The 24,283-nt window shown below is 39.0% G+C and overlaps 1 protein-coding gene and 2 pseudogenes across 2 annotated transcripts in view; 2 read left to right on the forward strand and 1 right to left on the reverse strand.

Annotated features, from left to right (window-relative positions):
- The window catches only part of LOC149110938 (uncharacterized), a 7,913-nt gene extending 7,302 nt beyond the window's left edge, over positions 1-611 (forward strand). The window contains exons 5-6 of the mRNA XM_089292353.1: positions 1-56; positions 469-611. The exon at positions 1-56 is cut by the window's left edge and continues 40 nt beyond it. Coding sequence (XP_089148479.1) covers positions 1-56; positions 469-611 — 199 coding nt within the window. The remainder of the gene's footprint in view (positions 57-468) is intronic.
- A 1,831-nt stretch (positions 612-2,442) lies between these two features.
- Positions 2,443-3,675, forward strand: LOC149110939 (uncharacterized; annotated as a pseudogene).
- A 10,289-nt stretch (positions 3,676-13,964) lies between these two features.
- On the reverse strand, positions 13,965-18,051 carry LOC110067858 (uncharacterized; annotated as a pseudogene). The gene is made up of 3 exons (XR_016208178.1): positions 17,453-18,051; positions 17,138-17,340; positions 13,965-16,999 (listed from the first exon to the last, which is right to left on the reverse strand). The product of XR_016208178.1 is annotated as an uncharacterized LOC110067858 (transcript).
- Positions 18,052-24,283: the final 6,232 nt, after the last annotated feature.

A 24,283-nucleotide genomic window follows, 5' to 3' on the forward strand; every position in this document is an offset into this window, starting at 1 on the left:
GGTTGGGCTTGTTGCGCTTCGATCTGAATATGATGACATGAACCTGATTCACACAGGTAAAAAATTTAATGGTCCTTTTCACAGAACTTTAATGTTGCTCATTTGCATTAAGTCAATAAAATTGGCCATGTATGTGAGGCAATTTCGAGCTATTCACTGAACATAATTTCAGAGCTATGCATGTTTTACTTGTATCCCAATATAATTTAATTTAAGTACAGCAGAGAGCTTTTAAAGTGAAAATTGATTCAGAATTATACCTCTGGAAATTTCTACATTTCTTAGACGTCTAATTTATCAATGAATGGGAAACATTGTAATGATGCATTAACTATTGTGTGTTAATTGCTAATACTATGCCCATTGCAGGTGAGACTAAAGTGCAAACAGCAACACATGTTCTCCAATTTGTTTACCTCTGAAACAGTGGTTTTTGTTTCCCTATTGCTCATTGTCCGACTCGTTAAGCTGACCCATCAACTCTGTACATCAAATTCTGGGAGACTGTTGGATGGCTGGAAATGGCAGGATTCAATGCCATCTATGGCTGCTGTGATGGAGGTCAGGCAAACCATTCAGACAAATGCACTTCAAAGGAAAGGATGCTGTAAAGGAGAAATACACCACAACAAATATCCACACTATAACCTCGTGCTTTTTTCTAGATTCTTCAGTAAGTTTAACAAAATGTTGTAACAACATTAACAATTTTTTACATTAAGTAGTGCTCTAATTTGTGAAGTGTGTACAATTGCAATAATTATCTTAAATTAAAAAAATATGTACTTCACAGCTTTGTAAAATAGGTCCACAGTGCATACTTGTGTGGGAGTTCAGTCAAAAGTTGATGTGCCATGGATAAATCAGAGAAATTGCAGCTTTACAGTGAATATTTATACATTTTGCCTTGTTTTAGTAATGAACATCGAGTAAAGATACTGTAGAGTCCTGGTTATAAGATCCCAAACTGCAGACGAAAAAACAGTTACAGGAGAGACATGTTTGAACTTTAGTTTCCAGGAAATTTGCTACCTTAGGGTTTGGTTACATGGAACTCTTTACCGTGGTAAATGACCCTTTTACCACGGGAAACTGCATTTACTGAGTATGACCAATATTTCCGCAGGTAAATTTCCTGTGGTTAATACCCATGGATATATCAAAAAGATCACATGCAGTGCCTTTGACATTTAATGTGGTAAGTTCCATTGGTGCTTTGATGTCCAAGGTGTTAGGAGCAAATCATGTTTCTCCATTTGTCATTAATATGTGACTGAAAAGGAAAAATGGTTTTCCTCTGTGTGCCATTTTTGTTACCTTGGCAAAATCCCGTGTAAAATCATAGTTTCACAACGTATACTAAAACCCAGCAAAAAACAAACAGTCAGCAGACATATATACAGCCCCAAGTTATTAGGGGGGGACAGGGCTCATTGAAAGAGTCATTGAAGTAAACACGTTTTGCAGGTTAGGCTTGTTTTTCACTGCAAGGGCAAAAACAAATGACATCATCGAAAAGCAAGTGTACACAAGACGGTTTAGTTTTTAATTGTGATTCTGGACCATGTAATCAACAGTAACGTGGCCTGTTTCATCGGGATGCCAGATGACGTGCTACATAACTGGGACAATTAATGTTCTAGAACACAACTTTTGAATTGCGTTGGCTTGGGGATGTTTACTGTGGGAACAGCTTTATTTCATTGGCTACATTTGTCCTGGATTTGTTGACTAGTTCCAGTGGAGACAAATAGTTCAGTTTGCCTCAGCTCTTACGCAGACGGTCCACCCCCTTATGAAATGTTCAGTCTGTATCCGGTCGAAATTGCTTGGAAAAGTACTCTAAAGCCATAAGAGTAAGCTTGAACCAAGGAACGGCAATAGAAATGTTGTCTACTTTTATTCATCAGCGGAAATATTAAAATCGGTCGCTAGTTGCACAGAGTTTGTGTACGATAAATCAGCTCTGATTGCAAATGTCAGCTAATATTCGTGCTTCCTGCTGAGAAAATTGTATGTAAATTATACTTTTAGAAATTAGCATGACCAATAAATGTGAAAATGTTTAGTGTGAAGTTTGAAGGCAAATGCAAATATTTAGTCCTTTTAAACTTGTGAATCTACGGAACCTGCACCATCACACAAGGTATCAAGAAATCGTGATTTATCAGTTGAGAGGACCTCAACTTGCTAACCATAAATACACAAGGAAAATACCGGGCTTTTTCATTATGTTACATCTCTGTAAAACTTCGGTTGTTGATATATATGCTCATTTTAGCAACATATGGGAGTTGAAAGTAATGAAATCAATTAAGTGTAAATTCTATTCTGCCACCGCTCTGAGGGCTCACGTGAGATAGCATTGCACCTGCACGAACTCAGTGTGTTGCTGCCTTTGAAAGCGAACGGTGTTATATTATCGAGTAGCAATAATTTGCTCCTGGAGATGAAGGAAAAAAGTAACGAAGTCAATACACAAGAACAAAGAATAACTAAAGAGCATTCGGGGAGAAAGAGGTAGCTAGACCCGACAGAGAATATCCTCTCTACATCCGAAAACATCGAAGGACCAACAGAGAGTGGAGCCATAAATGGCGCCTCTCATGTTTCTGCTGATATGCAGCTCATGTTGACAGTTATGTGAGAAGGATTTGATAGTCTGAACCAAACACTATCAGCAACGTCTACCAGTACGGCTAACGCCATTGCTGAGGCATTTGAGTCGTTTAAAGGAGAATTAAAAATCGCTCCCAAAGAGGAAAGTGTGCTAGAGAGTGCGGGAACGCAAGACCACGAGGTTGGCGAACCACCCACAAAGAAGCGCTGTGAACAACTACCGAAAAAGTCTGATGAGGAAAAATCGGAGAAATCCCCAGAAATTGAAGCACTTATCAATAGAGCCACTCATGCCTCTAATGAAGGAAACAGTGAGGTGTTAAAACGCCTAAAACAAGATCTCTTGAAAGAAATGAGTCCTGAGGTGGACTGTGAGCTTGTGAGTGTAATTGATTCGATGCTCAAGGAAGGGCTACCTGAAGAAAAGCTTCACGACAAGATGAACAAATATCATCGCCCAAAAAAACGCCAAAACCTAACTAAAGTTAGAGTTAATCAAGCAGTCTGGGATAATTTGAGCCCAGCAGTACGCTCACAAGATGTGAAATTGCAGAAAGTGCAAACTTCCTTGTTCAAAGGACTCTGTGCCTTGACGACTGTGGTAAACAAGTTGCTCGGAAATCTGTCCTCAATTCCCTCAGGGAATGAAATACTCCTGGAAGCCACTGATGCTTTTGCCCTGATAGCTAATGCAAATTTGGAGTTAAACCAGAGCCGTCGAGAGCTGATGAAAGCAGACTTAAAGAAAGATTAAACATTTATGTTCATCTTCCTCGTCTGTTACTATCACCGACCAACTGTTTGGTGATGATTTAGCAAAGGAAGTGAAAGAGTTGACTGAACTCAACTGCGTCGGAAAGAAAGTTGCGACAAATCATGGGTCAGCACAGAGATCACATTATGACCCCAGAAACATGAGGAATTTCTGCAACTATGATTCAAAGAGACATGGAAATCATAGCAGGAGGCCTTTTTTAGCCTATCAAAACAAGGATCGACAGTCTACCAACCCCAACCAGACAAGGAAACCAAAGGAAGGGAAACCGAAATAAAGGCCACAGCTACAGACCCTGTTAACACAAATGATGTTGAGGTAAGAGCTCATTTCCTATTTGTGTCTAATGACAGTATAGGTGGACGATTGAAACAGTTTTTCCCCCAGTAGTGCTGTTTAACCTCAGATCAGTTTATTCTTGATAGTGTGCAACACTCTAAAATAGAATTTGCCCAACTCCCTGAACAGGAGTCTGTGCCACAGGAAATAAATTTTACCCCTCAAGAACACATTATCATTGAGGAGGAAATTTCAAAACTCTTTAAAAAAGCTGTTATTACAAAGCCATGTCACTGTAGAGGAGAATACATTTCTACTATATTTATTAGACCTAAAAAAGATGGTGGACATAGGTTGATACTTAACTTAAAAAAGCTCAATGCATATGTTGAGTACCATCATTTTAAGATGGACACATTGCAATCAGCTATAAGACTCATGAAGCCAAACTGCTATATGGCATCTGTTGACTTGCATGATGCATATCATTCAATACCCATTGATGAGGAATACCAAAAATTCCTCAGATTCCAATGGAAAGGAAAACTGTTTCAATTCACCTGTTTACCAAATGGACTTTCTAGTGCACCGCAATTGTTCACAAAGGTGTTAAAACCTGTTTATGCAACCCTGAGATGTAAAGGGCGTTTGAATGTCGGATACATTGATGATTCGTGTTTACAGGGAGATACTGTGCGAGAATGCCATGATAACATCACTGCCACAACTGATTTATTTGTTAAGAGCAAATGCCTATAAAAATTAAGCAACCAACGGCCAGAGTCGCAATTTTTTTTCGCTTATATTTTCCTTACTGATAGCTATTGGTAAGTAACTGAACGTGATGTAGTTTGTTTCCAGAAAGGCCGCTTCAAATTGGGGGAAATCAATAAAATCTATTTTTGCTGTAGGCAACTTCAAAACAGCCAAAATTTAAGACAAAATGGGCCGTTCTCAAAACTTCACTTGAGTACAAAAGGGAAGAAAGCGAGCTCAAATATTTTCTGATGCATTAATTAATAGTGTTTTACTTCTAGTTTGGTGGTAGATATTCAACTTAGCAGTAATCTGGACGGCAAACAATAATATTTTAGAACTGCTTTATTCTTAACCGACAAAACTTTACATTTTACCTGACAGTCGCGATTAAAATTTTAGGCATGTGCTACACCTTGGTTTACTCTGAGACTCAAGCCATCAGGTCTTTAAGCATTGTACTAAGACATATGTAAAAACTGACTTGGGTAATTCAATTTGTGCTTCACACGAATGCCCCAAAGTCGAACAAAATCTGGTTGAAATATGAGACATCTGAATAATTAACATAAACGTCTTGTTATTTCTGAAACGGAATGATAACATTTTCTTAAGCGAAATTTAACATCTTTCTTAAGTATGTATCTCATCAATACAAACATTAAATTGAGCAAAGTTTTGTTGGCTTCTCAAATGAATCTGACTGATGTTGCCACCCTCTAAAATACAACAGAGTTACAAATTGAGGAGATAAACTGATAAGGCGCGGTGTTGCGTGACAAAGAACAAAATCCATCTGTCCGCTCTGGGTGACTGAGAAAAGGGATTGTTAATGTTAAAAGAGCAGAAAAAAACAAAAAAAGCAAAAACAAAATTGTTGAAAACCTCTTAGACTTTTCGACCATTATATCTATTTGTATCATTACGATTAAATACTTTGAAAAAGATAGTCTGGCTCGTACTTAATTTTAAAACAGTCAGTTTTTGACACCTGCATCAATAAACTTAAAGAATAGAAAACACGGAAACTGGTTCAAGCTATCTAGGAACTATGGAAAATAGTTGCTCATTTCTTTTGATTGTGGGAGGCCAATGTGGTCACGATAGAAGAGACAGGAACAGAGCAAAGGAATGTATTCCATTACTTAGCTGTCAGCGGGATGTAACCGGCCACAAGGCAATGTGTGCGTTTCACGGCATAGATAATGAAGTTAAGTTGATTCTAGCGAGAGCATCCATCTTCTTCTTTCCCCAAAATATTGACCAGATGACAGTGTGTCCAGCACATAGAGCATCGCTAGGTATTGGATGGACACGCCGAGTTCCGGACAAGTGTAAAGTGCCTTCAATACTATCTAATCATAGCGGGGATATCAGCAAAAGGCCAAAAGCAGATAGAGGTTTAAGCAAAGTGGACTCCTATGCAGTGTTACAGGAAACTGGAGTTTTTCTTGCTGTTGGCTCAGGTTTGTACTCTTTAAAATATAAGTATCAATGTTGCTGTTATTCTTGATGAAAGTGTCGGTAAAATGAATTTTTAGTCAGAGTTCTAATTTTTGTTTATTTGAGCTGCAACGCCATGAGTTGCAATGCCGTGATTCAAATAAAACATAATTAATACAACAAGGTTTTAACCTTAGAAATATCTCAGAAATGGTGATAGTTTGTTTGTTTGTAGGTTTGTCTAGATCTGTTTCAGTTAAGGCTGTTACAAGCCTTTGGGGTGCAGAAGACGATGAGATTGAGAGACGAAAGAGGGAGGAGCTTGGGGAGAGGAGCGTTTGCACGCTGTACTCTTCCCTATTCATTTTCTCGTATGCCTTTTTTTTCTGTCAAGTACCTTTGCACTGGCTGTTTCCTAATTAACCAGACGAGTCACCAGAAACAGGCTAATTTTAATTGGGTATTCACAGTGCGACGCTGGCTATGTTTGCAGATGACTCAAAATGTTACAAGGTTACTAATCATCATTCTGATTACTTGCAACTGCAGCAGGATTTAGATGCGCTTTCAAATTGGTTGTTGCGAAATGAGTTGTTTTTTCAGCCTACTAAGTGCAGTAACCTGCGCATTTCTAGGAAACGCCTTAGTCCACCTCGTAGCTATAGTTTGAATGGTATTAATGTGGAGGTTGTCATATCTGAAAAAGATTTAGGTATTGTGATTGCAAATGACACCTCTTGGAAGGATCACATAGTTATGATTGTAGCTAAAGCTAATAGGATGCTTGGTTTTGTCAAAAGAAACTGCGCAGGTATTGTTGGTAGTACAGCGCTTTTGCGTCTTTACTGCTCATTAGCGCACGCTCATTTTTGTTTTAGCTCTCAGTTATGAGCCCTCAGTCAATTGTCAGCAATTTATTACTTGTAGAGAACATACAAAGGAGAGCTACTCGTTTTATATTAAGGAATAGTAACCTACGTTATAAGGTTCGACTAATCAAGCTTAAGTTATTACCGCTTAATTACTGGTTAGAATATCTTGACTTAGTGCCTTCATGGGCACATAGATTTCACTCGTGAATTTAGTTATTTTTCTTTTCTAAAGGGCAACACGCGCCGTGCTTCATCAGGGTTGCATTTAAAGACTAACGCTTGTCGTATGTCTTCCTTCCGAGACTGTTACTTCAACAGAATAACTTTGATATGGAACAGTTTACCTAAAAATATCAAGGATTCAGACTCTATAAGCTCTTTTAAAAGTAAACTTAAGGCATTTTATTTTACTAGACCTTTAAATCTTTTTGATGGTGACAATTTTTGTTCTTTTAAATTAATTTGTCCTAAGTGTCGCAGTGTTAATATTTTCTTTGTCTGTACTTTGTCTGTAATTTTAGTTAGGGGACCTAAATAGAGATAACCTCATGGTCCTCCTTTTCAAATACTCTTTGTACTCTGTATTTGAATAAAGTATTATTATTATTACTTGTTAAGTTAATTAGTATATTTTAGATTATTTGTTATTTAGATTATTTGATTTGTAGTTTAGTTGGGTCAGGGAAGGGTTTCTTCGGGATATTTTTTAGGGGGTTGGGTGTGGGTGTATTAACCACGTAGGGGACTTGTGTCCTATTGTTAAGCACCTGTACTTGTACGAATCCATAAATAAATAAATAAATAAATTTCACTTTTGCTTGATTTTTCCAGGCATTGGCTCTTAAGCTGGGGTTTGTTATTCACCCCCTTAAATCAGTGTTACAACCTACACTAGTCCTTATATTTCTAGGATTTGTTCTTAACTCAGTGAATATGACAGTTACCTTAACTCCAGAGAAGATGAATTGCATAAAAGAAAAATGTTTTGACCTTCTTTGCAAGGTACATATGACAATTCATGACCTTGCAGAGGTAATTGGCCTGTTTGTGTCCAGCTTTCCAGGCGTATTGCATGGGCCCCTTTTTTATAGACATCTTGAGAATGATAAAATGACTGCCCTAAGAGTGCAAAGGGAACTACTCTGCTCATATGACACTATCTGCAGAAAGCCAACAGGGATTACAGTGGGGGTATGACAATATAGATAACGCTGATTATAAGATCTGTATACCTACTTCCCAGATTAACATCACTTTGTACACTGATGCCTCAAATGATGGCTGGGGTGCAGTGATGGGTACATCAAAAACAGGGGGTAGATGGAATGAGGAAGAAACCCTGCAACATATAAATTGTCTGGAATTAATGGCTGTTTTATATGCCTTAAAAGCCTTCTGCAGGAAGGACCAATCTGTACACATTTGGGTTTATTCTGACAACACCACTGCGGTAAACTATATTAACTCTATGGGGAGTACAAACTCCATGGAGTGCCATTCTGTTGCTAAGACCATTTGGCAATTTTGCATGGACTGACAGATATGGTTATCTGCAGCTCATATCTCAGGGAAAGAAAATATCCAAGCAGACAGAGAGTCCAGGATTTTCAGTGATAATAAAGAGTGAATGCTTTCACCTCGCTTATTTTGTGAGATCATTGCTATATGGAGGAAACCCACCATAGACCTTTTTGCTTCTAGGTTAAACAAGCAATTAGATTGTTATACATCCTGGAAACCAGCCCCAGAAGCAACTTATGTGGATGCTTTTTCAATCACTTGGGGTAATCATTTGTTCTATGCTTTCCCTCCATTTAGTTTGATTGCACGATGTTTACAGAAAATAGTGATGGAGAAATCAGACATCATAATTGTTCCTATGTGGTAAACTCAGCCATGGTACTCACAACTATTAAGCATGATAACAGATGTTCCAAGGACTCTGCCACAAAAGTCAGACACTCTTCAAATGCCAGCAAGGAAGGAAATGACACATCCTCTAGTCAAGAAAATGACCTTGATGGTCTGCAGAGTATCAGGCGATCCCTTGAAACACAGGGAATTTCAAAACGAGCTTCGGACATCATCTTACAGTCATGGAGGAAGGGAACACGTAAACAGTATGTTTAATACATCAAGCGCTGGACCAAGTATTGTCATAGCAGAAATGCCACTTGGGTTGATCCCTCTATTTCCCAAGCTTTAGATTTCCTTGTGGAGTTATATGACCAAGGTCTTGGTCACAGTGCTTTGAATACAGCACAATCGGCTCTCTCCTGTATACTAAAACCTGTAAATGGCATTACATTTGGTGCTCATCCTACAGTCACAAGATTTCTGAAAGGAGTCTTCGAATCCAGACCAACAGTATCAAGATACACAGAAACATGGGATGTAGGAACAGTCCTGAGACATCTTAAGACAATCCCTAAAACCAGGGATGTTCCTCTTAAAGACTTGACATTGAAAACAGTTGTGTTAATGTCTTTAGTTTCGGCCCAGCGTGGGCAAACCATACATATGCTAAATCTTGAGGATATGACAAGCAAGGAGTCACAAATTACGTTTCATGCCCAACCCTTTCGTGGTTTGGTGCTGGATTTTCCACTGCCCACATGGTTAAGTGCTTTAAAAACTGAGTTCACGCAGGCGCAATGCTATCTCACGTAATCCCTCAGTGCTTGGTGACAGATAGAATTCTAATCAAACTTCAACTTACAGGTAAGTCTCGTTTAATTGTTGAATTTTCTTCCAGCAGTTGCAGACTGCGCGGCACAACACACACAATATTTACTAGAATTCATTTTCCGCAGAAATTGTCGGGATTTTCAGCTGATTGAAGGAATTTCAATGTGACAATTTAAATAGAAGTATGTACAGTGTAATTGCAGAAAGTTCTGTCCGAGAACTAGAACTTTGTATGATTGTTGTATGATTGATTGGGTTCAAACCATTTACAATGTTAAGATTGTGTGCAACGTTAAACCACTTGTCAACGCATGCCATTTCAGTAATGATTTTGATAGTTTCTTGAAGTAGTACATTAGCGAATAGAGACACGATGTCATAGGATACCAGAATGTCATTGTTGTCGATGACTAGGTTTTGAATTTCTAGGGCAAAAGAGAAGGTATTTGCTATTGTATAGTGATTGACTGACAGGGGCTTCAGGTTTTCAAGCCACTTGGCAAGGGCATAGTCTTAAGTACCACTGGCAGATATGGTAGGTCTCACTGAGAGTTTCTCTTTGTGTGTCTTTGGGACTCCATAAAGATGGGCAAGACGTGAGCCTGACTGGCAAACACAATCAGCAATCTGCTTTGGCAAAATCTTCCATCCTAAAGATTTGAGTTCTGCAACAGGGGATGGTAATGTTTTCCTGGTCCGCCTCTCATTTTTGGTCTCAGCAAGCTGATGGGGGTGAACTTCGATGTATCATTGATAGATACCTGACTTAGCAAGTTAACATAGTCAGATTTGTTCATGATGACTACACCAGTACCTCTATACTGCTTTGTGACATCGATGTTGTCCAGTTGTTTCAATTCCTTTATAGCCCTTTGAACTGGTTTTGGCAGCTTTGGTGACTTGCACTTGATCTAATTAAGTGCAATAGATTGAAGGGTCGCGGCAGTTAACTTTGATTTATTAATGAATTTCACGGCCATGAAAACATATTTTAATGACCCATTAATTTTTGTTCTGGATCAGTGACGAATTTTCATGGCCATGGGCTGTGAAAGAATTTTCATTAAAAATTAATGGCTTTCCGTGAGGCCATGAAAATAGGAAATTGAAACAAGATTCATGGATCTTTCATGAGTATTTCATGGGATTTTTAAGAAACTACAGTTGGTAGTGTATATTGCATGTGTATAAATTGTTGTAGAACACAGAGACCATTGTTATGACAGAGATATTTATGCGTGAAAAGTTCTATAAACAACTGCATGTGTGCAGCTTCCGAGTGTTCCTCAATACTAATGGAAACATACACTGTACATAAAAGTGTTCAGTTTAGTGTGAGTGGATGCAGAACTTCAATCATTTATTACGATTGTAATGCTTTGTTTGGTTTCTCTGTATTTACAGGCAACAAGATGTGATTATATAAGTTAGTATTTTAGTGAGGCAAGGTTAAATAAATTAATATTATAATTGCTGCACTAAGGTCATTGAACAAACTGACTTGGAAGCTGAGTTCTGCAACCCATCCTATGTGTAGTTAACATCAGACAGTAGCTGCAGCATTGTCACAGCTACATTGTATTACATAATAAACAAACATATTAACTAATTATTTTAAAGGCCCACATTCACCCAAAATGCATTGCGCACTGCTCTCACTGATCTGAATTTCATGTGACACGAAACTTACAAAAACATCAAAGACCTTTTACCATCGCCTTTTTTCATTACAATCCTGTACATATATTTTAATCAGCCGGTGTAAATACGTTCCCTGTTTATCATTCTATAGCTTTCCTGTGTTATTTTGTATATATTCGGTGTATATTTATAAAATTAGTTGTTTGAAGCCGACGAGTGCAAGACAAGATGGCAGCCTTTTTGCACCGTCGAGTCGGATGATCGGAGTTACCGGGTTCCTTGAAGATGATTCGTCTGAGAGTCCGTTTTAACCTCTGGAAAGGACAAAAGCATTCTCTTGGCTTTGAAGAAAGAACTGAAAGCGAGTTTGCAGAATTCCTGTTGCACTAAAGGTGAGTTCTTGACTGCATACACATAAGCTGTCATATAAAGCTTGAAAATTGATATAACCTTACTTTGGCTTCCTTTGTTTCAAAGATACGTAGATGTTATTGAAATTTGATTTATCCATGTCTGTTTCAGAGTGACAAACTATACATCGTATTCATAAATGGCTGCTGCACAGAACGGTCTAGCCTCAAGGGCATGAAAACGAGATCGGAAAGGCCAGGGTAATGTTTACTTATAGAGCGACTAGATGTTGAGAGCTACTTAGCTGTGCTGTTACATAGGAAAAACTCATTCTTTTCAGTTTTTTAATATAGTTCTTGGAAAAAGTTCAGAAAATCCATAGGCAGTTCCAGCTATTTGGCTGGCAGTGTTTTCAGCAGCACCTAAGATGCCCACGCATTGCTGTGTGCTGCTACGTACAAAGAAAAGATATCACAAGGAAGAGACCAGAGGCAGGTTTCTTACTTTAAATTTCCCACCGAAGAAGGGTTGAGAAAGTTGTGGATTCATGCTATTCAGAGAGATGAGGGAAAAAATTTCCAGATTTCAAATACTACTAAAGTTTGCTCGTGGCACTTCAAATCTGAAGATTTAAACAAGAGTTTCAATTGCGCAGTTTTCTTGAGGAAAGGGGCTGTTCCTTCAGTTTTCACTTGGAAACGAAGCTCACCTCGCAAGCGACTGCCTCCAGTGCCTCGCATCCCCAGTACAGCCGCCACTGTATCACACAACTTAAACGAAAATATTAGTGAGGTTGTGGAGACTGCCAGTTTGAGCGAAATTTTGGAGACATCAGAAAGCTCATCTAACTCACACCTCCCACCGGAAATTGAAGAACTGCAATCTTCCTCAAATTTTGATTTGCAGTCCGAAGAAAATCCGGAAATTGCATGACTCGAGAAACTTTTAGCCGCAACTGTTAAAATGAAAGAAAAGTTAGAGAGCGAGGTGTTATCTCTAAAGGAAAACATTGCTCTTCTCTGGCAAAAATGCGAGAAACTCGAGAAGCACATGTTTTCATTTGACAACGTCAAAACAGATGACTCTTTGTTTACATTTTATACTGGGTTTCCAAATGTCCAAACAATGATGGCTCTGTATGAATATTTGAATCCTGGTGTCAATGGAATAAATATTAAATACTGGTTGTCTAGCCAAGATGATTTACCAAAGGCTGCTGCTGGTAATTCTGTAAAGCAAGGAAGGCCAAGGACTTTAACACCTTCAGAAGAATTTTTTCTGGTAATGTGCAGACTGAGGCAACGGTTTGCTGAAATTCATCTTGCACACTGTTTAAAATTTCTCAGTCGACTGTAAGTAGAATATTTATTTCATGGATTAATTTGATGTACTTAAAACTTGGCCAGATAAATATCTGGCCATCCAGGAAAGTGGTGGATGGAAAGTGGCCAGGGAGAAAGTGGATGAAAAGTGGCCAGGAAGATCTAGGTACCAAAACACTTGTGGCCTCTTTAGCGGCCAAATGAATGGGCATACATTATTGCTTTGTAGCCAAGCCATTTTAGCAATTGGGGGGTTTGTAAATTGCCAATTTCCTCTGGAGGGTTTGGGTAACGCATTTGTGTGTTGTTTTGCATGTGATGTCATATGAATTTTCACGGTGGCTCGTTGCTATGCATTTTCCTCCCGGAAGCGCGGGCTCATAATTGTCAGCTGTAACTACCATGGTTGAGTGTAAAAGACAAAAATTAAAACAAAATGGCGGCCAATATAAGTGATATAGTATTCGATTTGAAAGGCCAAACAGAGCTCACAGAGAGGGGGAAAAAATTTTGGAATAATAATGAAGTAGAAATGAAGTTTTCGTTTGAGCGTGAGTGGATAAAGGCAGTCAGACGGGCCAGAGGATGACCAAACTATGGCATGGGGAACATGAACGGTGGACTGGAAGAGGTTTGTGGCAACAAACTGGAGCTGTCTGGTCCTTTGGTGGACAGCTATCTGTTTGAAATCGGAAAGCAGATCTCCACCAAGTTGTCACATTCCAAGGCAACATCGCTGGCAAGCCCCGTAATTTTGTTCATTCCTTGGCCGATATTTCGCCACATAACCATATTATTCCGAGGTTATGGTGGGGAGGTAAAATTGGAAGTAAACAAATCAAAAATTATTTCCACACTTTCCAGCATGGAATCGGTCGAAAAGGTGTTTTCTCTGGCTCGGTTTGAGGGACAAGATGTTCTGAGAAAGAGACATTTCACCAGAAAACCAGGTTCGAAAGGAAAAGAGGAATTTTCGTATAAAGGCAGGTCAGCTGTGGTTGTTAGCACTAATACTCCTTTTATTTTTGATTTTAACCTTAAGAGCCAGAAAGTTATAGTGACTTTCTATATTCAGCGGTATACGGCAGACGATTTTGTGATTGACTCGACGTTGCAAAACCTCATGAATCATTGAGTCATTTATTCAAACTCTTGGCAGGTTGTGATGTACACTTTTTAATTATTTGACATGAATTTTTCATTTTTATTTTTGAATAATTTAGGTGCAAATATAATTACAAATACCGTTATAATATTGAAAATAAGACTAATGTAAAATGTACATTTACGAGTATACTGTGTACAATATTTTATATATATTACAACATGTTCTGATATGAAATATATTATGTATTGAGTAATAAAGTTACATTTTATTCTTATTGTATTGCAAGATGGCTCCGTAATAAGTACTTATTAATAATAATGCCATGTGAGTTTTTGCAACTGGCAGTATGATGTACCGTAATTTGTAAAAGACCAAGTTAATGATGACACAATAATATTACTGATTGTTGATACATTTTCTGTGAGGCAAATTAACCTGTCCATCTGTGCTTATGGAGCTTTCTCACAATACAAGAAGTAAAAAGTCCTAATTTACCTCCTTTGTTAATGCACCTTCAAGGCGTCTGGTAAGAATTTCTTTGTTTCCAGTGGTGCTTAATTGCCTACTTTGCAGCTCCTTTTTGAGGTCACTTACTTTCATAGTTTTAGGGTGCAAGTTGCGGCTATCAGGGTTGTTTGTGTTAGACTGTCTCTCTCTTGAATGCATCCTTTGATGAGCTTGACAACTTACAGTATCTGGAAATCTTTCATTGCACTCAGAGCACAAAACAGGTTTCAACATTTCAACTACTTCCAGTAGAAGTTTCTCTTTTTCTGCACATTCCACAATCACCCTGGCATCTACACATACCAGACATGTGTCGTCACTCATTTCTTCAGCCCTTCCACAGTTGCAAAATATTTCAGAGTTTATGTGAGAAGGAAGGCAAGACTTGTAATGAGAAATGTAAGAATTTGGCATTGGCTGATGTTCCGGCAAATAAAATGCTCTTACATAGTTAGCCCTCATAACCTGCCACCATTTACCTTTATCAGATGCAGCATTAGATCTGTTTGTCAGGTCCAAGTCATTTTTTATCCCTGAGTGCTTTGCCTCTTTTGCCTGTAGTGATATAATTCCATAACCTACTTTATAATTTTCATACAAATTAGCTGCGTGATATGGTATGGCATATCCTACTGAACAAACCGTAACATTTACATCCATTTCAAAAAATAATACATACAGGTTAAAATATAAAGTGCAAAATTCCTTAAGCTGACCAAGGTCAACAGCACAAATTTCAATTTTGTTGAATAAAGCACCAGCATTTCTAAGAAACTGGGCAATTTTGCCCAAGACTAATCTTTTTAGTTTCTGTGCTGGGGACTCCTCTACAATTTTGAGGCTATCAATGAGCCTGTAAGAGAAGTTTGCCAAGGCAATGGCCTGATCTCCTATTAACCGTACTGGAAGCTTGTTATGCCTCTGGGCCTCATCACTATAGTGTTCCTTAACTACAGAAGCTAAATATCCCAACCCACAACCAGTCTCACTGGAACTGTCTTTTGGAAACTTGATATTGCATTACCTAGACCACTTACAAACTTTGTGTTAGAATCATTCACAATATCAACTTGAGTGGATCTCTCCCCTGCTCCATCATCATGAGAAACAAAAACCCTTGGCTTTTCAGGGACAGTACCCTGATGAGTACTCTGTCCTACAGCTGAGGCACTCAGGATACCAATAAACTCTGTAAATTTACCTCTCTGTACTGCCTCTCTGTAAATGATGTTTAATAAATGCTGCCATGCATTAATTTCACAGTGGACAGGCTCTGGCCGCTGTCGGTCTGCAAAAATACCAATCCGGGGTGGACCTAACTGCCGTATCCCACTTTCTGCCATAAACTTTAGTTTTCTGGCATGGCGATTCTTCTCAGACAAATTAGACGGCAATGAATTCATGAAATTGTCAACCTTGTTAACATGAGATTTCCTGATTTCTAGAGTAAATGGCTTAAATAAATCTTCTTCCCTCAACCCAATTGTAGCACCCATGGTACACATGTTTCCTTTGCTAACATTAGCATAAGGAGAAGGATAAGTAGCAGCTTGATTTAATTCATTATTAGCCCAGCTCTGCCGGCTCATATCAGCACTTGGCTGAAACTCTAAAGTACATTGCCTGTCACAAACATTAAAAACATTACCGTCTAACATTTCCATTTCATCAGTATGTTGCTTCCAAATACTTTCAAGCACCTCATGTTTTTCCCCCAAACTGACACAGTGTAAAATATATTGGAAATCCCTACTTCTTACCCTATCCCCAAAGTTCCAACATGTCAGACTTCCTATTGACATAGTTAGTTGGCTGGACTCAGGAGCCCCATCATCAGAAAATTGAAATATAAAATGATTTGTGTTCTCATTGAACCAAGTGAGTTTACGTGACAAATGAGGAAGTCTCAAGTGCAAATCAATTACCATAAATACCAACCCAGTTATTGTTCTAGAAACACCTGATGCATTGGGGATTTGATTGACATGGCCAATGTCAAGACTCTTCACAAAATTTTCCACCCGCTTATCAGAAATAGTTATACATGGAACCCTTAAGTCCAGACCTAAACATTTCATGTTGCGAGGCACCCAGAGTTCAGAATTGGGATCAAAAACTGAGGACTGAGTTTTACAGACAAGGGCATACTTTCTTCTAGACAAGTTTTGGTACTTCATAAGCACAGCTTGCTTCAAAGCCTCTTCTGAATTTTGATAGTGCTTCATTGTCTTGTCAAACAAGCCTTGGATATATTTTCCCCGTTTGAGTCCTGCAATCAGCTTATCCATGGTTTAATTGTCAGCAGTAGATGACACATAATCCCAAGCCCCATAGAGTGATCCTTCTTTTCCCCCATGTATAAATTCTAAGACATTTTTGGTTTCATGTCTTCTATATCTATTACTAGAATTGACATTTGTAACCATCTCATAAGTAGTAGTAGTATTTTGTCTCCTACTGACAGAAAACCCTTTCTGCTCAAGCAAAGATTTAAATTTGTGGTATTGCTCATTTAATTCCTTGACTTTCTCCTCTTGCTGTTGAACTTGAAGTGTCTTTTCTTCTACACTTCTTTCAAGCCTTTCAAGTTCCCCTTCAGCTGCATCCTTTTGAGCTACTGAGCTTTCCACTTGTTTGTCTGTAAAAACAAAGTCAAATATTCAGAAGTTATTTGCAAGATGAAATAAAGTATTAAATTTATATAAATATCAGTCCTGATTTTAATATATTAAAAAGGAGAAACTTATGGCCTTTTAAAACACTCTGTAATATTTACCAACTTCATCCAGACGAGCCTTTTTGGTGTGAAGTTCTTCTTCTATTTTCCTATTTTCTTCATTTAATTGACCCTTCCTTTTCAAAGCTATATACGAAGTTGAACTTTTCCAAAACTCATGAAAAACTCTCTTTGAATCACAGCGTCCAGGGTGAGCATTGGGCTTGCTGCACTTTTTGCTTTTTCCACATGATTGCTTTCGACTACAACAAGAAAGAAATCCGTTTTTATTCATGAGTCTTTCTGAAATCAAAGATGGTCTCCAAGTAAAGACACGTATTCTGTCAAAGCCATGCTCAAAACTATTTTCTTTACCTCTCTTTCCCTTCAACGCCTGAGAGATTGTGTTCCATATCGAAAATTGCCAGTAAAAGGTCCTTCTATTGCTGTGCTGTATGAATGGTCGATGCCAGTGATGAATCCAATATGGCGGCCAACAAGAAGCTTCGAGTACCCAATAAACTCTGGGTTTAAGACAAACAAATTTATAGCTCTCTGCTCCCAAAGCAAGAATAAATAAAGACAAAAGGCATCGATAAAGCTTTTTTATTTCATATTAGGGAGGTTACAAAAAGGAAATATAAAGAAATTCGCAATTTCCTCCACGAACCACTCTATCATAACATCACAATTTAGTTTTTTGCTCTCCCAAACAATCCTATGGGGGGATCCCGAAATTGAAAAGAAGCGCTAATATGGGAAGACTGTCCCTACCCTGGAAAAAGACGGTTTGGTCCAGTCCTAGTCAATTTTTAACCCAGAAATGTGCCTTAGAGTGGGACTTAAACAGATGTCATAATCCGTCTCTAGCGGAAACATATGCAATCGGAACTATTAAAAATCGGTAGTTGGAAGGTTGGGCTATTATATGATGGCTAAATATAATCATATTGGCTGTCGTAACCAACGAGCGGCTATTGAAAGCAACATTATTTTGAGCACAAACAAACGACGCCATCGGAGGGCCGCTTGGTCACGTGACCAAAAGGACGCTATGGGAGGAAAATGCCTAGCAACGAGCCACCGTGTTTGCAAGATATTTTGTTTTGAACATTTTAATGCTTAAAAGAACCGATCCACGCCATTTTTAAATGTCTTCAGATGAGAACGACAATCTTTCCGCATCGGAACTATCATCTTCAACTGAATTTTCAGGCCTGAAAGATGATGACCTTCGAGAACTGTTTGATACCGACAAAGAGGAAGATGAGTTTTCGGGTTTTGATTTTAATTTGCCTGAAAACATGCAGTGGGAGAGGCAGCGCTTCAATGGAAACATGTAACTGTTTACACTAAGACCTGCTCTCACAATCAACTTACCTGATTCCAGTAAGGCTGTTGACTTTTTCTCATTGTTTTTCACTGAGGAAATCTTCCGTAAAATGGTCGAATTCGCAAACAAGAACGCTCAGAAAAAGCGAGCACCAAATTGGCAACCGGTCACATCTGAAGAGCTGAAGGCATTTCTAGCTGTATTGATCATTACAAATGACATGATTGTTGTTCCACGCGACAAGCGATACTATTTGTCATCTTCAGAAACAAAGTTATTTCACATTCCAGGAGTGAAAAACGTTTTATGCTCTCAAAAACATTTCTTCCAATTAACATCATACATATTCTTTTGCGATCCAGACCATGAACAAATGGAGGAAGAGAAGAAAGACCCTTTGTACAAAGTAAGAGGACTTTAGCATGATATTGTTCAGAAATTCAAGAACCTTTTCAACTGTTCCCGTGAAATCTCCATCAATGAAGCGATGGTTCCTTTCAAAGGAAAGCTTTCCATTAAGGTGAGAATGCCAGATAAGCTGGTTAAATTTGGTGTGAAATTCTTTGAACTCTGCGATGCCAAGACTGGCTATTGCAAAAATTTTTCAATCTATGCTGGGAAGGATGACAGAGAGACTGGGTGCTATTGGGAAGACTGGTAAGATTGTTCTGGATTTGGTGGCAGATCTACACCATACAAACCATCATCTTTATGCTGACAATTTCTATACCTCTAGTTGAGGGTTTACATCTCCAGCTTTGGTGCATGTAGGATATTGCTGTACTGTTTATCCATTTTGCTGTGAGTACGGTATCTTTAGTTATTGATGCGTCAATTAATAATAATAATAATAATAATAATGTGTCAATTAAAACCTATCATCATCCCAGCTGGCAAATGCATCTATAGTACTGCTCAGAAGTAAACTAACAGGAAAAGCGTCCCATGTCCATTACACACACATTCCCGCATCTGTTCTCTATCCTTCCCTCATCTATTCTGTATCCGTTCCGTCTCCATTCCATATCTGTTCTCTATTCGTTCCGAACTGTTTTGTTCCCGTTCCATTAGCGTTCCATCAGTAAGCATTGTAAGAACTCGTTCAGAGGAATGAGGTTTCCGAGAACCTGACACTAATTATTTGCATTTCATGAAATGGGTAAACTACTGCTTTATATGAGTATACAAAAAGTAAACTTACATTGTCGTGGTGAAAATGTGAGTCCAATTAGTCGAAAAATACAAGATGGTATTGTAACTTCAAGGCTAGTAGTAAGTCTCAATCTGAAACAATTCAATGCGACCTGTAGTCTGTGTGATTGCCCGAGGAAAGGAACAAGTAACAAGCTTGCCAAGCACTTTTAATGCCATTGATGAAGAAATGCAAGCAAAACACGAACTTTCAGCTTTAATGTTAACATGAATACTTCGAGTGAGATTTGACACTGAGGTATCACCGAGAACTGTTTGGCCAATGTGGCGGAAACTTGGCTGGAGGACAGGAGCAGTGCAAAGTACTACCAACAAGCCGAAGTGAGTGCAGTACTGTTTAAACATTTTGTAATACTTTTAGTGATGTAATTTTCACAGGCAAATGTTCAGTTAAGATTGAATGTTATACTCACCTATCCTTCCACAAAGTTGGCAAACAATGCCGTATTTAAGGATCAACCAAACCATCCACATGCATCAAGATTTTGTTTTGTTTCTTTTCATGCAGAAACCTTTCAGTCCCAGTCTTACTTGACTCATCCATCTTATTTGTCTATAGCTTGGGCTTGTTGACAATAAAATGGCTGCAATGAACATGAAATGGACTAGATGATGCAGAGATGCTTCCTTCATGCGTGTAAAAAAATAAAAAAGACATGAGATGATTCATTCTGTCATTTTCTCAACATCGATGGGCCGGACAAAAAGTGGACCAACATATATTTAAAGTTCCATCATTTCTAAATCCCTGGTAAGCACTCTGATAAACTAGCATGCATTCTGTAGAACATGTTCTCTTAGAGTTTGCATTCTAAAGAACACCTCTTCCATATTTTTGATCTGTTACCTTTCCGTATCCATTCCATTCCCATTCCGTAGACGTTCTGTACTCGTTCTGCACCTGTTCCCAAACCCATTCGGTATCCATTCTGCACCCCTTTGCAAATGTGTTTCCGCTTAAGTTACTTGTCAGCAGTACTGTATTCCTCATAAACTTCGAGTCCATTTGGTTGTGTAGTGCAGGCAAAATAAATGCACATATTACTTACTTATAGCTTACTTATTTAGTTTTGGTACAATTTAATAACAGAAAAATTAATAATTAATGACACCTAGTAACAATTCCTGTAGTCAACAATCTCAGTGGACAAAAGATGCATATATCGAGTTCCCCAACAGTTTGACCCCCACTGTCTAGTATTAGCCCTCAAGATGGCCTCTATGTTTTCAAAGGGAGAAAACATCAAGAACTTTTTGAGAACCGACGAGCAAAGAAACATTTTTTTCAAAGAAAAGGTTTTGCAAGCAGATCAGGAGAGTGTCACCTTCCTGCTGACCATTTAAAGTGACATATTTAGATGTTCTCTGCAAGCACCCTGAGTTTGAAGGACATCAATTAGTGGTGTTTGGCAGCGAAGCCAACTTAAGCATTTTCTACCACACGAATTTGAAAGCCCTGGAAAACCTCTCCATCTGCTTTACAGCCCAAATCATTTCAAAGTCATATAATCGGTTCCTGCTCTACTGGACAAGACATGTGGTTCCATTGTCACAAATGCGACAAGTAAAACACCAGGAAACGACACAGATGCTTTTTCGTGCAACATGTGCAAAGGTTGGTACAGTGATTCCAAGGATCCCTGTTCTCTACCAGTAACATGTGAAGATTGCAACTACACCTTTCATGGGCAGAGATGTTCCGAAACCCACAAGGCACCTTACACTGACACCACTTTTGACACCCCAACCTGCAGCAGAATATGTGGTTGTTCCACATGCAACCGCGACCTCAAGATCATAGACAACCAAAAGAGAAAAGTCAGCTTCTAGAAGCGTCCTCACGTGCTTAAAGACCTTCTGTTATAGTTGCAAGGGAAATGTAGATAAATCCACCCACCTGTGATTTTTACAACGTAAGAACAAAGAAGAATTTAGGAAGCAGTTCGAAAAGAGAGGCATTTTCATATTTCTAGACATGGGAGACTCTCCAGACTGATGATGAAAGTCTGATACCAAACCTCATAGAGGTCCAAGACGAGCACACCCACAAATGGGTATTTAAGGGCTTTGAAGCTGTAGACGATTTTGCAAAAAGTGCATTCAGCCAAGACGGAGAACTGTCCCGTGCCACACTGGGAAAACATTAATTTGCCAGTTTTTTGCTCCCAACAGAAGCCGTTTTGACTACTTCCCTTTCATAGACAAGATAGGGCATTACACTGAAAAGACTCCTCAGGATATTTGATGGCTCCTCCTTCTCCTCGAGAAAGGCATGATATTTATGGATTCTCTTTGTTTCCTACCCATGAGGTTAGCCAACATGCCGAACACTTTTGGCATCACAGAGGTTGCAAAGGGATTCTTCCAGTACAGACTCAACACTCTAGAATTGTGAGACAAGTACATGCCCAAGCCAGAGAATAAAGATTTTGAGCCTGACTTATGCCTGCTTCTAAGCATTCAGAAATTTTAGAATGGCACAGGACTGCAATAGAACGATATCTGCAGAGAACAGAACTCATAGATGCTGGACAAAACATGTTTTGCACCTACAACTAATTTGAAGAGAACCTTAAGTACTTCCTTGGCAATGTAAGAGTATTGCATGTGTGCATTACACTGTTTTTTTTTCTACGCCTGCATGGAGACTACTGGTATCATGCCTGGAATTGATAACCTCAACATAGCATCCTGTTGCAACCTCAATCGGAAGACAAAATTCCTAGAACCTGGCATGGTCAGTCTTGTTCTACATAGAGGGTACATGCACAAAGATATGCAGGACATAGCACTCTGTTGGCTCAAGTTTCTGGACATCTGTCATTTTGGGGGGCAGCTAGAATACGTGGGGAAGAATAGCGGAGAACACACATCAGAGATGCCACAATTAAGGAAGACAGGAAACTCCCCAACACAAACATCACCTTTGAGTTCCACAGTTGAGAGTGGCACAAATGCCCCAAGTGCTACTCGCTCAACAAAGTCACTAGTGACAGGTAGGATGATGGGTAACTTGCATGCTAACACAATGAGCAGAAGAGGGCATTTACGCCAGGCAGGCTACAAAGTGGAATCAACATTTGAATGGGAATATCACAAGAAACTGGCTGAAAGAGAGATGGCAGAAACGTATGCAACCTATGTGGTTGAGGACATGGTTGAGGTGAGAGACCCATTGGATCCTAGAATAGCCTTGTTCAGAGGAAGAGTCAATTCTTACAGAATGCTGTTCAAATTGTTTGATCATCAATGACCATCCTCAGAGCCTCTGGTTTGGGAAAGATTTATGAAACGATGTCCAAGATACCTTGACAACACCTCCATCTACCCGTTTGTAAGCAAAATGGGAATATATCTCATGGGACATCCAGAGATTTTGCATAACTGTGAGTTCTGGACTACCCCCGCTACTCTATTCTGGTCTGATGCACTGCAGTGTTCACAACCAGAGACCTCTTCCACCCAGTTTTACCATGCCGAATTAGAAACCCTGAGAGCTCTGCACCTAAACTTATGTTTCTGCTATGTCGTAAATGTGCAGAAAAAGCAAATTTCCAACTGAACAATTGCATTCACTCAAAAAAAGAGAGCTATTGAGGGAGTCTGGAAAAAAGACGAAATTGCTCTTGCGCTAGGGGAGAAGTATTCAATATTGTAAGTTTTTGAAGTCTAGAATTATACTAGGAGAAAAAATATCTTTGCAGACTCTATTAAAATGTTTCTGAAAAGCAAGCAAGAGGCTGCACGCTGCCTAATGCATGTATAAGTCCAGGAAAGTGCAGAAAGCACATCAACAACTATGAAAAAGCTGGTGTGCCATCGCGGATCAGGGAGACTAAAAACAAGGTACTGTACGATCTCAATAAGAAATGTCTAAACAGTTTCTGGGGCAAGAGGGCTGTAAATCAAGAACAGAGGCAAACCAAACTGATGCATGAACCTTCAACCTTTTATCATTTTCTTGGTGACAAAGGTCTAAAAGACAAGAAGTTTGCCAAAGTCAACAATGAGACCCTCATGGTGCATTGGAGAGAAAACCATTTTGAACTTGGGGGCAGCTAGAAGGGCAGCATTGAGTACGTAGTGTTCACTAATTGTCTGGCGTGAATTTACCTCTATAGGACACTTTTGAAACCCATAGGTGAACGTGTCAGGTAATGTGACACGGATTCATGCATGTTTGTTGCTGTCATGTTTAAGCTTGCATAAATTAGAATACATTATGTTGCACGTGACGAGTGGTGTTGTTGAATAAACGAATTCAAGATGTCACTGTGTGCGTCCGAGTCTAAGTGACAAACATTACATGGTACCAGGAGTAAAATGGATTCGTTCAAGCCTCCGGAAGCTTTGTCGCTTCAAGGAAATCCAAGTGAAAATTGGAGAAGATGGGTCCAACGATTCGACCTTTATCTGACGGCGTCTGGCAAAATAAAAGAAGACGAGAAAGTTCAGTGCACGATCCTGCTTCACGTGATCGGTGAAGAAGCGCTGGAAATTTATAATACCTTTAAGTTTGCTACTGGTGAGGATCCAAACAAGATTGCTCATCTTAAGAAGTTTGAGGAGTATGTCAACCCAAGAAAGAACACTGTGTTTGAAAGATATCGATTTTGGGAATGCAAACAGCAAGAAGGCGAGACAATTGATCAGTTTATCAC

Source organism: Orbicella faveolata, unplaced genomic scaffold (assembly GCF_042242905.1).
Source record: "Orbicella faveolata isolate gen_17 unplaced genomic scaffold, um_ofav_v1 contig_24, whole genome shotgun sequence".
Lineage (NCBI taxonomy): Eukaryota > Metazoa > Cnidaria > Anthozoa > Scleractinia > Merulinidae > Orbicella > Orbicella faveolata.